This window comes from Meriones unguiculatus, chromosome 1 (assembly GCF_030254825.1).
Source record: "Meriones unguiculatus strain TT.TT164.6M chromosome 1, Bangor_MerUng_6.1, whole genome shotgun sequence".
Classification (NCBI taxonomy): Eukaryota; Metazoa; Chordata; class Mammalia; order Rodentia; family Muridae; genus Meriones; species Meriones unguiculatus.
The window spans coordinates 116902825-116918835 of NC_083349.1; the positions used below are offsets into that span (position 1 = coordinate 116902825).

General features: G+C 43.7%; 1 protein-coding gene across 6 annotated transcripts in view; it reads right to left on the bottom strand.

Moving 5' to 3' along the window:
* Positions 1-395: 395 nt before the first annotated feature.
* Positions 396-16011, bottom strand: part of Kcns3 (potassium voltage-gated channel modifier subfamily S member 3) — a 54350-nt gene continuing 38734 nt past the window's right edge. For all 6 annotated transcript variants that reach the window (XM_060365873.1, XM_060365887.1, XM_021642314.2 and 3 more), the window contains one exon: positions 396-2409. In XM_060365873.1, coding sequence (XP_060221856.1) covers positions 875-2350 — 1476 coding nt within the window. In that variant the 5' untranslated portion in view covers positions 2351-2409 and the 3' untranslated portion in view covers positions 396-874. The remainder of the gene's footprint in view (positions 2410-16011) is intronic.

Here is a 16011-nt window from a genome sequence, read left to right on the forward strand (position 1 = left end):
ATACACATGTGTGGGCATGTATATGTGTACAGGAGTGCATACATATGCAGACATCAGAGGACAGATTGCTGGGGTATCACTCTTCAATGCCATCCATCTTTTTAAGACAGGGTCTTTCACTGGTCTGAGATTCACCAAGTATGCTAGGCTGGCCACCCAATGAGCCCGACTCTGCAATTACACATATGCAAGACCATGCCTGACTTTTTTTCTTTAAACTGTCATTTCTGAGGATTAAACTCACATACCCCTACAAGCATATTACCAACTGAGCTATACCTCAGTTTTTCCATGAAAAAATTCTCAATATTCTGACAAGAGCATGGCCCTTTCACGCCCTAATTGTGAGTATACTGGGATATACTTACTTGAAATAAAAACATATAAACAAGGCATTCTCCATACTGAATTAGAAGTTTATTGGGCTCCCAATTCCCATGTCTGAAACATGAACATGGATTTACATGCATTGTCTCATGTTGTAGCTCTCACATGCATGTCATCTTCAGTCAGCTGGGCCTCTGCTCTATCATCAGGAATTTATAGTTAGCTCAATGTGAGTGAATGGCAAATACAGAATGATGCGTAAGCCAGAGCAATAAATCCTTCCCGATATCATTTACTTTTTTCCCCAGAATACCATATTAAAACTCTCTCTTGTAAAAAATAAATTTCAGGACAAGGCATTTAATTGACCTCACTGAAAAAATAAAGATAATTCTATCATTTCGGAATTCAGCAATGAATGTCCAACTATGGCTAAAAGGTACACCCTGAGAATTAAATGATTTCTTTGAACAAACCCATTGAGGTTTATAAAGCTGTGTTAACCTAATGTTAAGGGACACAAGATATCTGTGCAAATGCCCCCTGCTCATTTTGCAGTGCAGTTCTCCAGGGATGCAGTGTTGTAAACATCCTCATTGTCCTCGACGCTCGAAGCATCTGTGGAGTCAGGGTCACTGACCACGATGCCGATGGAAGACAGACTGGTAATGAAGGCATGTACCTGCTGTGCATAAACATCCCTAATGTTAAAGTAAGGGAGCTCATGGCACTTCTCTGGTGGGTCCTCACTGCACTGGTCCACGTCCATGTCCTTCTGCTTCTGGTAGTACTTGGAAAACTTGTTGAAGATGATGGTGATGGGAAGGGCTACCACCAGGATGCCACAGATAATGCATGTGCTTGCAATGATCTTCCCGGCTAAGGTGACCGGGTGGGTGTCTCCGTAGCCCACGGTGGTCATACTAATAGTGGCCCACCACCAGCAGATGGGGATGCTAGTGAGACTGGAGGCGAGTTCATCTTTCTCCACAGAGTAGATAAGCACGGAGAAGATGGAGATGCCCACAGAAAGGAAGAGAAGCAGCAGCCCCACTTCATGGTAACTGTGCCTCAGTGTGGCCCCGAGAGACCGAAGCCCTACAGAGTGCCGGGCGAGCTTCAGAATTCGGAAAATCCTCATGAGCCGAAGGATCTGGACCACCTTGCCCATATTCTCAATGTCCTCACTCTCTTCTTCCTTGGTGTCCACAGCCAGCGTGGCATAGAAGGGAATGATGGAGACAAAGTCAATGATGTTGAGAGGGTTTTTCCAGAACTTCTTTTGTGAGGGAGCAGCAACCAGGCGGATGGCCAGCTCGCCGGTGAACCAGGCAATGCACGCAATCTCCACACCTTCCAGCACAGGGTCATCCACTTCTCCATCCTCGTTCTGGAATTCCGACATGCTGTGCACACACATGGCCACGATGGAGGCCAGCACCACACTCAAGGAGGAGATGGCGATGAGCTTGGCTGACAGGCAATAAGCCGGGTTCTCCATTCGAATCCAGATTTTCTTTCGGAGCTGACCGAATCTCAGCTCGTCAAACTTCTCCAGCTCTTTCTCAAACAGAGAGGATTCCTCAAAGGAAGAGTCTGTGCTCACATCATTGCTCTTCTGGTCCCAGTCCTTTTCGTGGCTCTCCTCCTTGCGTTCCTGGTATCGACCACTGCAGCAGGAGTCGATGAAGAGCTCATTGATGCCCCAGTACTCGATCTCCTGGCAGAAGGAGAACACACACAGTTCCTCCATGACGTGCAGCTTCCCTGTGTAATAAAAGTTCAAGACGTATCGGAAGAGGGAGGGGTTCCGATCAAAGTAGTACTCTTTATCCGCCACGCTGTAGTCATCACACAGCTCCAGAATGGCCTCTTCGGAGTGGCAGGTGAGCAGCTTCCCTAGCCTCGTGTGAGGGAACCGCAGGAGCGTGCTCTGGTCCACAGACTGCTTAAAGCCCCCCACATTCAAGTTGACAAGTTCCTCGTCTTGTCCAGGGCGATGGAAAAACTCACCAAACACCATGATGGATTGAGAAGGCAGAGTGCTGGCTGGGAAGGGAGACACAGAAGATCACGCTGAACCTGGAAAGAGTGTTAAGACAGTGTTAGCCTGTGCCCAGTCCTGCCTCCTCAGGCTCGTTTTTAATCTGCCCTTTCGAGAATGATGAACTGCACTGAAGGCAGAACAGGAAATGGCAACGACAAGAGGAAAAGCAAAACAAAACACGTTTCAAGGGTGTCTGCATGGGGCGGGGGATGGGGAGTGTTCAATAACTTGAGCTTAAAAATATAGTTTTAGAAGAGAAGAAAATCTATAACACAATTCCATGAACCCTAATTCCCATTTCTCTATAAAGCACTCAAATTTCATATTCTACACTCCCCCTCCCACACACAGATACATGTGCACTAAAAAGCAGTGAACTTACTTACAGAATTTAAACACATCTAGTCTCAACCATGATGCTCTCAGCAAGTCAGCGACTGCCAGGCTTATAGCCCACTCCTGTCCACCCCAAACTGTGCCCAGTACCCAGAGAGAACGCGCTTTCCTCTTCACCACATTTGATCCATGGAGGCTGAGATCGGCTCTGAAGGTGATTGTGGTCTCACTTTATGCTCCAACACTGTGCTCTTTCAGAAGAACCCATTATTTATGTCTGGACACTGACACTCAAGAGGATATAATTATCTCCCCGTAATTAAGCACCTTATATCTTGCAGATATCATTACACTTCCCAGGATGGGGTTTCAGGACTATCCACGTGGAAAGAAACTGGATCAGGAAGACCTTTACAAGTTAAACCTACTGTGTTCTGGAATACATGGTCTCTTCTCCCAACCCTCCCCGCCTCTCAGTCTCCTAACACAGCATCATCCAGGGTTACTGCTCACTCCAGCAGCCTGCACTGGCTGCCTCGTGGCCTGTGTTTACTTCTGACTCTAACCAGGATATGTCAGATCCAATCCTCAGAAATACAGGGCTTGGCGGAGCAAAAATGTGTTTTTAATTTTATATGTATGTGTGCCACATTGTACAGGTGTCCCTGAAAGCAAGAAGAGGGCATGGATTCCCCAGAACTAAAATATCAGGCAGTCGTGAGCTGCTGTATGTGAAGGCTTGGAACTGAACCCAGGTCCTCAGCCAGAGCGATGTGGTTGACCAAACAGAATGGGAAAGGGAGCTCTGAGCAGAGGGCAGCAGAAGTGGACAGCAGGAGGACTGAGAAGCGGCTTGCACATGAGCCTAAAGAAACTGGAATTTATTCTGTTGGAAAGTCTACCATGAATTGAGCTCCCAAGCACATACGACATTTTAACACAACACTGTCACCTACAGAGTTCATGTTCAAGAATCATGTAACTGAGTTACAAGAAAAGAAATCTATCTCAATGTTTGTACTGGACCCATTCATAGCTGTCTTGAGCTGCAAGCAGCAGTGGGTGGCAGGTTGGACATGCCTCTCAGTAAAGGGTCTTTGCAAGTGTATCTGTGACCATGACTTAGACCCATTCAGACTCAGCCCTCCATCCTCCATCGGCACTGTACAAGGCCCTCACCACACTCTTAGACTCTTTGGCATCCAGAACCATGAGTAAATGTTTTCTTTATAAACTTGAAAACCAATAATAAAATATCAGTTCCACTGAGGAAATAATGAAAGACCTCTACGGAGAAAGATGACATGCAGAAGAAAGGGGTACACAGCACTGGAGTAAAGCAGGTACTCAAAATGCATGAGATGAGGATGCTTATAAAGAAAAAGTGTCAAGCTCAGGAGTTTATAAAGCAAAATTGACAGGACTTGGTACTTGGCTCACGAGAAGAGAGAAATGCATAGACAGGATAAAGGAGAATATGCTTTCTATGCTCACGGGAGTGAACGACAGTGCCATTAAAGAACACAAGGACAGAAAGGAATTGTTCTTCCCTCATGCAGTGGCCAGCAAAAACTGTCAGCAAGAGAAAATATTCCTGATCTGAAAGAGGGAGCCACTCGACGGGTCACAGTCTTAAAATAAAGTCACTGCCATCCGCTCCAGAAGGAAAGTCTACAGTCACAAAAAATACTTGGGTGTTTGCCTCGAGGACACCAGTGCTTCATGAAGCCAGAGACCAGAGCATGGATAATGTAGCTTCAATAGATTTTCTGACCTCTTCCAAAAACTCAATTTGCCTCCCCCTTTGCTCTCTGCTTTTAATTAGGGTTCTTCTTTGAAAGGCCTAAGTCAGAGCTGCTGCCTTGGTCCAAATATTTATGTAACAACAGGTCTCCCACAGCCAGTGCAGGCTAATGGCACATAGAGTAGGAAAATGTTCCTAGGAGCTAGTTCAGCTAAGCTCACACTAAGACTTTAATGGAAGATGTCTTCTGGTGGATTATTTTTCATCTTGGCTGTCCTACAATCCCAAAGTGACATGACATTTCATGACACTGCAGGCATATAAGGATCTCATAATCAGGGCTTACAAGTCACCTCCCCAATCTCCCCACAATGACCTCTCTTCAGATCACCTGTGATGTCCATATTCCCAACATGTCTGTCTGCTTTATCCTCCTGCATTTTCTTTAGTCCATGCTGGTGAAGAAGAGGTCATTATAAGGTCCGTCCATCTGCTCCACAGAGTCTCATCATAAAAACAATGCACATCACAAAAACCAAAGATCTCCTTAGGGGGCTTTCAAAAGAAAGTCAAAAGAGAGTATTGCTGGATCAGAATCCAACACTGAAGCTCAAAAGGCAAGCTGGGATGTGCAGAGTCAAGTCTGGCTTCCTTGACTGCATCTGACCCACAGCAGCCCATTTGTGGCAGGGAAGGTGGAGTTTCCTCCTTTATAATTTGCAGTATGAGTGCCTATTTGCAGACAGTCCTTTTCCAATTCTAGAGAATCCTTTTTTTTTTTTTTTTTGGTCTGTTTCTCATCCTGGGGATTGGCAGATATGTGAGTCAAAGAATGAAAGCAGAGGCCTAAACTGGGAGCTTGGGACTCCCCATGCTTCAGGTCACGTGCCCACATGTTCAAGATCCCATGGATACAGCAAGCTACTGTTCATCATCACTTGCAAGAAGGTTGCATTTGGGCTAGGATTTGTTACAATCTACCCATTTGCTCTTTTCAGGAAACACGAGGGAATCAAAGGTATACTTCTCTGCACTACATGACACGTCTCATGTTTGTATACACGGGCATTCATATACACGTGGGTTTCCATGTCCAGGAGTTCCACACCAGAGGAGTCCACCAACTACAAATCAACACTCTTCAGGAAACAGGCCAGTAAGATAGCTTGGTGGGTAAAAGTGCATGTCGCCAAGACTGACAATATTATTTGAACCTTGAGACCCACATGGTGGAGAGAATCAACACCCACAAAGTTGTTTTCTGACCTCCATAAACAAATGATGGCATGTGTGTGCCCTCACACACACATGCACAAGGTAAATAAATAAATAGCCATTTTTAATTTAGAAAAATGCATGTACTGCAACATTATGCACAATGAAACATTTTTAACTTTAAGAGCAAGATAAATTCTATAAAGATAAAAAAATCAATGTAAGTATATCAACTTGAACACATTTCCATTTTCTTTCACCTTGATGCAGTAAACGTCAGGAAATACATTTAATCATGTAGAATTTGTATTTTATGCCCCACTAGTTACATCTGTTTTCTTAACCATGACAATGTCATCAAGAGGCTGGATTTCAAGACAGAGAACGGTTAAAGCACCTGCCTCAAAAACATGAGTGCTAGAATTCAGGCTCCAGCACCCATGCAAAAGCCAGGTGGGTATGGCAGCCCTTCTGTAACCCCAACTGCCTAGGAAGCAGACAAGGTGTTCTCCAGTGCAAACAGTGAGCTCAGGGTTCAGGAAGAGCTACTGACTCCATAGATAAAGGCGAAGATCCATAGAGAAAGACATTCAGAATCAGCATTGGACCTCCATGCACACATGTGTGGGCATGCACCTACATGCATGCACACACACATGAACGTGCATACACACATGCACAACCATCCACACATACATACGAATACATGCAAAAGAAAGAAGAGGAGGGGACAAGATGTCGGCGCCAGAAAAACACTGCATTTGAGGAGCAGGACAACCTGGGAAGAGATCCCAGGTCCCACAGGTATTAGATCGCCAGACCAGAGTCACATGCCTGTGTGTCCCTATCACCTTCCCAGGCTGAATGCTGGGCACAAAAAAAAACCAGAGACTGGGAGTCCCTGTTGGGAGAAAACTCCACAGGGAAGGAAGGAAATGGTACTGACTTGGGTCACCCAGTCTTTCCCTGGAAAAAGTCTCGCAGACCAGCAGGTAGGTGCCACCATCACTGAACTAGGCTCCAGCCACAGGCACAGACAGCTGCTGCGTGCCAGCTATCTGGCACAGACAGAGGCGTGCGCCCCAGGGCACCAGAGACTGGGAGTCCCTGTCTGGAGAAAACCACACAGGAAACAAAGCAAAGGGGACGAACTTAGGCCACCCAGTATATCCTTGGAATAGGTCCCGCAGACCGGCTCAACCCAGGGACCTGCTGTGCACCAGATAGCCTGCTGTTACCAGGAGAGCGGTACCCACCCACCACAGATTACTGCTTGGGTACTGGGGCACAGAGCCCCAACCTCAGACCTACAAAAGCCCAGAATCCCCAAGATCAACCCCCAGATACTGCTCCAAGGGGCAACCAGTTATCCCTAACAAAACTGACCAAACCACGGGACACACAGGTTACAGCAGAAGATCACTAAATTTACAGCAAGAAACCCAGAAGCAGAGCAGCTGTCTCCAGGACTTCTCCAGGTGAGAGGAGAGCACTCTCAACTAACAAGGACCACAGTTACTACTCATGTCTCTATGCCTGAGGTGAGCAGTGGCAAGTCCTGAAAAACACCGGCCATCCAGTGACCATACCCAAAAAGCTGAGAAGGCTTCCTTCAGGAAAAACCATCTTCCTGCCAAGGGGATTCTCTCCACCACAGGATGCCAGGAACCACCAGAAACTAACACCAAACACCTAAGATAGCCCAATGGGCAGAGGCCAGCGTAAAAGCTCAACAAACAAAAGACAAAGCAATATGGCATCTCCAGAACCCAGATATCCAGGGGCAAGTAGCCCTGGACACACCAGTATATTTGAAATCCAAGAATATGACCTACCATCTATGCTCATGAAGAGGGTAACAGAGGAAACAAATAAAATACGTAAAGACCTAGAGGAAGATAAACTCAAACAGATAATGGCCATCCATAAAGAAATAGAGGAAGATGAAAAAACAGATTATGGCCATCCGTAAAGAAATACAGTAAGTTGCAGCCAAACAGTTTGTGGTCTTTAGAGAGGAAATGCTTAAATCACTAAATTAAATAAAAGAAACAAAGGATTGTTCAAACAAACAGCTGAAGAAATTGATGGAAAAACAGGAAAATGCAGTCAGACAGGTGAAGGAAATCAACAAAACGGCTCAAGATCTGAAGATATAATGGGAAAAATTAAAGAAAACACAAATGGAGGAAATTGTGGAGAAAAAGAACTTAGGGAAGAAAACAGGAATTACAGAGGTAAGCATAACCAATAGACTACAAGAGATGGATAAAAGAATCTCAGGTGTAGAAGATACAATGGAAAAAATTCAATGTATCTGTCAAAGAAAATGTTAAATCTAAAACATTCCTGACATAGACGATCCAAGAAATTCAAGACAACATAAAAAGACAAAACCTAAGAATAATAGGAATAAAGGAAAAAGAAGATTCCCTGCTCCAAGGCCCAGAAAATATTTTCAACAAAGTCATTGAAAAAAATTTTCCCAACTTAAAGGAGAGGCCAATAAGAATACAAGAGGCCTACAGAACACCCAATAAATTAGACCAAAAAAGAAAATCCTCCCTCCATATAATAATCAAAACAGTGAGTATACAGCACAAAGAAAAAATACTAAAAGCTGCAAGGGGAAAAGGCCAAGTAACATATAATGGCAAACCCATTAGAATCACACCTGACTTTTCAACAGAGACTATGAAAGCCAGAAGGGCCTGGATGGATATCATGCAGACCCTAAGAGAACACAGATGTCAGCCCAGGCTACTATACCCTGCAAAACTCTCAGTCCTCATAGATGGAGAAAACAAGATATTCAAAGACAAAAACAAATTTCAACAATACCTACACACAAATCCAGCATTACAGAAGATACTAGAAGGGAAAATACAATGCAAGAAAACTAGCTACTTTCAAGAAAACACAGGAAATAATTAACCTCACTACAGTAAAACAAAAAGCAACCAAGCACGCAAACTTATGACCACAGCCAACATCAAAATCAAGGGATCTAATAGCCACTGGTCATTAATCTCTCTCAACATCAATGGACTCAATTCTCCAATAAAAAGACACAGTCTAAAAGTATGGATACATAAACAAAACCCAGCAATCTGTTGCATATAAGAAACACACCTAAGGCACAAAAATAGACACTACCTGAGGGTAAAGGGTTGGAAGACGGCTTTCCAAGCAAATGGACCTAAGAAGCAAGCAGGAGTAGCCATTCTAATATCTGATAAAATAGATTTTCAACCAAAATTAATAAAAAGAGATGGGGAAGGACACTTCATACTCATCAAGGGAAAATTCCACCAGGAAGACATCACAATCCTGAACATGCCCCCAATACAAGGGCACCCACATTTGTGAAAGAAACATTGATAAAATTAAAACCACATATAGATCCCCCACATTAATAGTGGGAGACTTCAACACCCCACTCTCAACAAAGGACAGGTCAACTAAACAGAAATTAAACAAAGAAACAATGTCTCTAACAGAGGTCATGAATCAAATGGACCTACCAGACATTTACAGAACATTACACCCAAACACAAAAGAATTTACCTTCTTCTCAGCACCTCATGAACCTTCTCCAAAATAGACCATATAGTTGGTCACAAAGCAAGTCTCAACAGATACAAGAGGATTGAAATAATCCCTGTATCCTGTCTGATCACCATGGAATAAAGCTGGACCTCAACAACAACAGAAATAGCAAAAAGCCTACACATACATGGAAACTGAACAACTTGCTACTAAATGACAGCTGGGTCAGGGAAGAAATAAAGAAAGAAATTAAAGTTTTCCTAAAGCTCAATGAAAATGAAGACACAACATACCCAAACTTGTGGGACACAATGAAAGCAGTGCTAAGGGGAAAGTTCATGGCACTAAGTGCCTTCAAGAAGAAATTCAACACAGCTCATTCAAGCAACTTAATGGCTCACTTAAAAACTCTAGAAAAAGAAAAAGCAGACACACCAAAGAGGAGTAGACTGCTGGAAATAATCAAACTCAGGGCTGAAATCAATCAATTAGAAACAAGTAAAACAATTCAAAGAATCAATGAAACCAAGAGCTGGTTCTTTGAGAAAATCAACAAGATAGACAAACCCTTAGCCAAGATAACTAAAAGGCAGAGAGACACCATCCAAATCAACAAAATCAGAAATGAAAAGGGGGACATAACTACAGACACTGAAGAAATCGAAACAATCATTAGGCCTTACCTCAAAAGTCTATATGCCACAAAATTTGAAAATCTAAATGAAATGGACAATTTTCTTGATCGATTTGACTTACCGAAGCTGAATCAGGACCAGGTAAATCAATTAAATAGTCCTATATCCCCCAAGGAATAAGAAGCAGTCATCGAAAGTCTCCCATCCAAAAAAAGCCCAGGACCAGATGGTTTCAGCACAGAATTCTACCAGACCTTTAAAGAAAAGCTACCTCCAGCTCTTACTATTTCCCAGTTCTTACCTAAAATTCCATACACTCTACCCAACAGTTACACATCCCGCTCAGCATCTGCTTTGATAGTCTGAAGGGCACAGGCTTTCAGAGGCCCTCTGTTATAGGTTTCTAGGTTGTTTCCTGTTTTCTTCTTCTTCTGATGTCCATCCTCTTTGCCTTTCCGGATGGGGATTGGACATTTTTGTTAGGGTCCTCTCTATTGCTTAGTTTCTTTAGATGCAACAGAACAAGAAAATTTGAACACAGGGAACTTCCCAGAGACTCATGCTCCAACTAAGGACTATTCATAGAGATAACCCAGAACCCCTGCACAGATGTAGCCCAGGGCAGTTCAGAGTCCAATTGGGTTACATAGTAATGTGAAGAGGGACTGCCTCTGACATAATCTGATTGGCCTGCTCTTTGATCACCTCCTCCTGGGGGGGAGCAGCCTTACCAGGCCATAGTAGAGGACAGTGCAGCCACTTTTGATGTGAACTGATAGACTAAGATCAGAAAGGAGAGGAGAACCTCCCCTATCAGTGGACTGGGGGAATGGCATGCAAGCAGAGGGAGGAGGGAGGGTGGGATTGGGAGGAGAGGAGGGAGGGGCTTATGGGGGGATGCAGAATGAATAAAGTGTAATTGGTGAAAAATTTTTAAAAAAAAAGGGAAAAAAATAATTTAAGAACCTTAAATGACTTTCAAAAGTGGAGGAAAACATGGAGTTAGTCAATTGGCATGGAGCACATCTTGCCCCTGGGGGCAATGGTCTCCTGAACCTACTCAGACCTCGGACACCACCACTGCTAGTTCTAGAACTGACGTAGGATGTTCCAACGAGGGGGTTAAGGCTTCTCATAATATTTCCTATAAGCCCACACCTGTTTGTTTATATCCCCAATTTTTATTCATTATTAGCCAGATAGAGCCAAGTAATTGTGGTAATGATACTTGCTTTTTTGCCCAATGCTGGAATGCTAGTAAATTTAGGTATGCCCTGGTTGCTCGCATGCCTCTCTGGGTGCCTGTGCCCGTTGATGCCCCTCACGCTATGAGTCTCTTCAGACAGAAAAGGGATCTTGGAACTACAGCCACCATTGTTACTGCCATCTCATTGGCGGCTGTTGGAGCTACCACCGGGGCATTAGCCATGAGTCATACTGGGCAGACTGCTCAGACCCTGAATAATCACTTAGCCAATGTAGCTCATGCCTTAGTTGTACAAAAAGGAATTAATGCTCAACTAAAAGGAAGCTTGATGGTGTTCAATTAGAGGATTGACCTCGTGCAGGAGCAAATTGATACCCTATGGCAAATCGCTCAACTTGGCTGTCAATGAAAATATGCTGGACTTTGAGTCACTAGCATATAACATGAGAATTTTTCCTGTGCTGCAAATCTGTCTAAACAATTGTCGAGCTATATTTTAGGTAATTGGACTGGAGAATTCGATACTACGATGGAGCAGCTGAGAGTGGCCACTGTCACAGTAAATTCTACCAGAGTGGATGCAGGACTAGCCACAGGATTATCATCATGGATTGCTGCAGCCATGAATCATCTGAAGGAATGGGCGGGCATGGGAGCGTTAGCAGGCCTTCTGGTGTTGGTCTCCTTGGTTTGCCTGTGGTATATATGCAAGATTAGAGTCTCACAACAGTGTAATGCAGCCATGACCATTCAGGCCTTTACAGCCATTGAAGCAGGACAGTCTCCCCAAGCATGGTTGGCTACCATAAAAAGCTAAAATGTTACGCTCAGGATGCGAGGCTAAGCACTGCACTCAGGGTCAGCCGCTTTGGACCCAGAGAAGAGCGTGTCTGATTGCATGCGGGTTGATGCCCCAGGTCCCGCCTCTGAGAAAAAGGTATCAGACGGGTCTGATGCTCTTTGGGTGGATGACACCTAAATGAACATCAGTACAAAGTCCCAATTTATTTCTAATATCAGAGATCAGACCTCTATTCTTGCCTGATGCGTCTAAAACAAAAAGGGGGAACTGTAGAGAGCTGCAGAATGCTATGCCTTAAAGATGGAGCTGGTTTCTGCCTTCCACCTTCCCGATGGTGAGTGCTCTCTGTCACAAACAATTCCACATTTGGCTAAGGCTGAGGATCTGGCTTGCTTCCATGTATGTGGACCTATCTGCATTGCCCACGTGGCATGCTGGGGTTGGCTACCCAGAGGCTATTTAAGCTGTGGGCTGGCTTTCCCCAGGGTCAGATGATTGTTCAAGGTTCCTGAATAAACTGCATTGAAAAAAAAAAAGCTACCTCCAGTTCTCTTCAAATTATTCCACAAAATAGAAACAGAAGGAACATTACCAAACTCATTCTATGAAGCCACAGTCACATTGATACCTAAACCTCACAAAGACCCAACAAAGAAAGAGAATTTCAGGCCAATCTCCCTTATGAACATAGATGCAAAAATATTCAACAACATACTTGCAAACCGAATACAATAACACATCAAAGATATCATCCACTATGACCAAGTAGGCTTCATCCCAGTTATGCAGGGGTGGTTCAATATATGGAAATCCATCGTGATCCACTATATTAACAAACTGAAAGAAAAAATAAACACATGATAATCTCGCTAGATGCTGAAAAAGCATTTGACAAAATCCAACATCCATTCATGTTTAAAGTATTGGAGAGATCAGGGATACAAGGCACATATCTAAACATAGTAAAGGCGATATACAGCAAGCCTATAGCCAACATCAAACTGAACAGAGAGAAATTTAAAGCAATCTCACTGAAATCAGGGACAAGACAAGGCTGCCCACTCTCTCCATATCTCTTCAACATAGTTCTGGAAGTCCTTGTTAGAGCAATAAGACAGTTGAAGATCAAGGGGATACAAATTGGAAAGGAAGAAATTAAATTATCACTATTTGCAGATGATATGATTATATATGTGAGTGACCCCAAAAACTCTACCAGGGAACTCCTACAGCTGATAAACACCTTCAGCAAAGTGGCCAGATACAAAATTAATGCAAAAAAATAAGTAGCCCTCCTGTATACAAAAGACAAAAGGGCTGAGAAAGAAATTAGGGAAACAATACCCTTCACAATAGTCACAAAGGACATAAAGTACCTCGGAGTAACCCTAACTAAGCAAGTCAAAGACCTGTATGAAAAAAAATTCCAGTCTCTGAAGAAAGAATTAGAAGAAGATATCAGAAGATAGAAAGATCTCCCATGCTCATGGCTTGGCAGGATTAACATAGTAAAAATGGTCATTTTACTAAAAGCAATCTACAGATTCAATGCAATTCCCATCAAATTACCAACACAATTCTTTACAGACCTGGAAAGAAAAATTCTCAACTTCATATGGAAGAAGAAGAAACCCAGAATTGCTAAAACAATCCTCTACAATAAAAGATCTTCTGGGGGTATCTCCATCCCTGATCTTAAGCTGTACTATAGAGCAACAGTTATAAAAACTGCATGGTACTGGCATAGAAACAGACTGGTGGATCAATGGAACCGAACAGAAGACCCAGAAATAAACCCACACACTTATGGCACCTGATCTTTAACAAAGATGCTAAAACCATACAATGGAAAAAAAATAGCATCTTCAACAAATGGTGCTGGTCTAACTGGATGTCTACATGTAGAAAAATAAAAATAGATCCATACTTATCACCCTGCACAAAACTGAAGTCCAAGTGGATCAAAGACCTCAACATAAAACCAGACATATTAAATCGGCTAGAAAAAAAAGTGGGGAAGAGCCTGGAACTCATTAGTATAGGAGACAACTTCCTGAACAGAACACCAACAGCACAGGCTCTAAGAGCAACAATCAATAAATGGGACCTCATGAAACTGAAAAGCTTCTGTAAAGCAATGGACACCTCACCAAAACAAAAGGACTGTCTACAGATTGGGAAAGAATCTTCACCAACCCTTTTTCTGACAGAGGGCTAACATCCAGTATATATAAAGAACTAAAGAAGCTGAAAAGCAGCAAACCAAGTAATCCAATTAAAAATGGGGAACAGAGCTAAACAGAGAATTCTCGGTAGAGCAATATATAATGGCAGAGAAACACTTAAAGAAATGCTCAACGTCATTAGCCATTAGGGAAATGCAAATCAAAACAACCCTGAGATTTCACCTTACACCCATCAGAATGGCCAAGATCAAAAACTCAAGTGACAACACATGCTGGAGAAGTTGTGGAGAAAGGGGAATCCTCCTCCACTGCTGGTGGGAATATAAACTTGTACAACCACTCTGGAAATCACTCTGGTGCTTTCTCAGACAACTACAAATAGCACTTCCTCAAGATCCAGCCATACCACTCCTAGGCATATATCCAAAAGAGGCTCAAGTATACAGTAAGGACATTTGTTCAACCATGTTTGTAGCAGCTTTATTTGTAATAGCCAGAAGCTGGAAACAGCCCAGATGCTCCTCAACTGAAGAATGGATTCAGAAATTGTGGTACATCTACACAATGGAGTATTACTCTGCAATGAAAAATAAAGAAATAATGAAATTTTCAGGTAAATGGTGGGACCTGGAAAGGATCATCCTGTGTGAGCTGTCCCAGAAGCAGAAAGACACACACAGTATATACTCACTCATATAGACATAGGATAAACCTACTAAAATCTGTACATCTAAAGAAACCAATCAAGAGAGAGGACCCTGACTAAAATGCTCAATTCCCATCCCAAAAGGCAAAGAGGTTGGACATCAGAAGAAGAAGAAAACAGGAAACAACCTAGGAACGTGCCACAGAGGGCCTCTGAAAGGCTCTGCCCTGCAGACTATCAAAGCAGATGCTGAGACTTATGGCCAACTGTTGGGCAGAGTGCTTGGAATCTTATGTAAGAAGTAGAATATAGTAAGATCTGGAGAGGACAGGAACCCCACATGGATAGCAACAGAACCAGCAAATTTGAACACAGGGTTCCCAGAGACTCATACTCCAGCCAAGTCCCAGGCATGGAGATAACATAGAACCCCTGCACAGAGGTAGTCCATGGCAGTTTAGTGCCTAAGTGGGTTACATAGTAATGGGAAGAGGGACTGCCTCTGACATGGACTGATTGGCCTGCTCTTTGATCACCTCCCCCTGAGGGGGAAGCAGCCTTACCAGGCCACAGAAGAAGACAATGCAGCCACTCCTGATGAGATCTGATAGACTAAGATCAGAAGGAAGGAGAGGGGGACCTCCCTATCAGTGGACTTGGGGAGGGGCATGCATGAAGAAGGGGGAAAGAGGGTGGTACCGGGAGGGGAGGAGGGATGGGCTTATGGGGGGATACAAAGTGAATAAAGTATAATTAATGAAATAAAATAAAAGAAAGAAGAAAGGAACAGAAAAAGAAAGTGAAGGAGGAAGAAAAAGAAGCAAGGAAGCAAGCAAGTAGCAAGGCATTTGGTTTGGTTTGGTTTGGGGGACAAGGTCTCCATATGTAGCTTTGGCTGGCCTGTACTTTCTATGCTGATGATCATGGCCCATGTTACCACCAAAAGTCATGGTGACATTCCTAATTGGACTGCCACCTGGGGCCATGTTGATGTCCCAGAGCTGCATAGAGCTGGTTCCACACCCTCAAAGGCCACAGAAAGAAAGTAGGTCCACACCACACCTGAGAAGCACAGCCACACCCTTCAGTGACTATGGGGTGGCATGGGTGCTGGAGAAACAACCCCCTCCCTCTGCCCCATTGCCACCTGCAGCAGGCAAGAAAGCAGGTCTTACCCCTCCCCTGGGCAGTGTGGGAAAGCTGACCCCTCCCCCAAGAGTGTAAGATCAGGAGAGCTGGCCCCACCCCATGCAAGCTACAGACTGTCCAGCCACTCATCTGGGCAAAGTAGAAAAGTTGGGTCTGGAGGCTAGAATG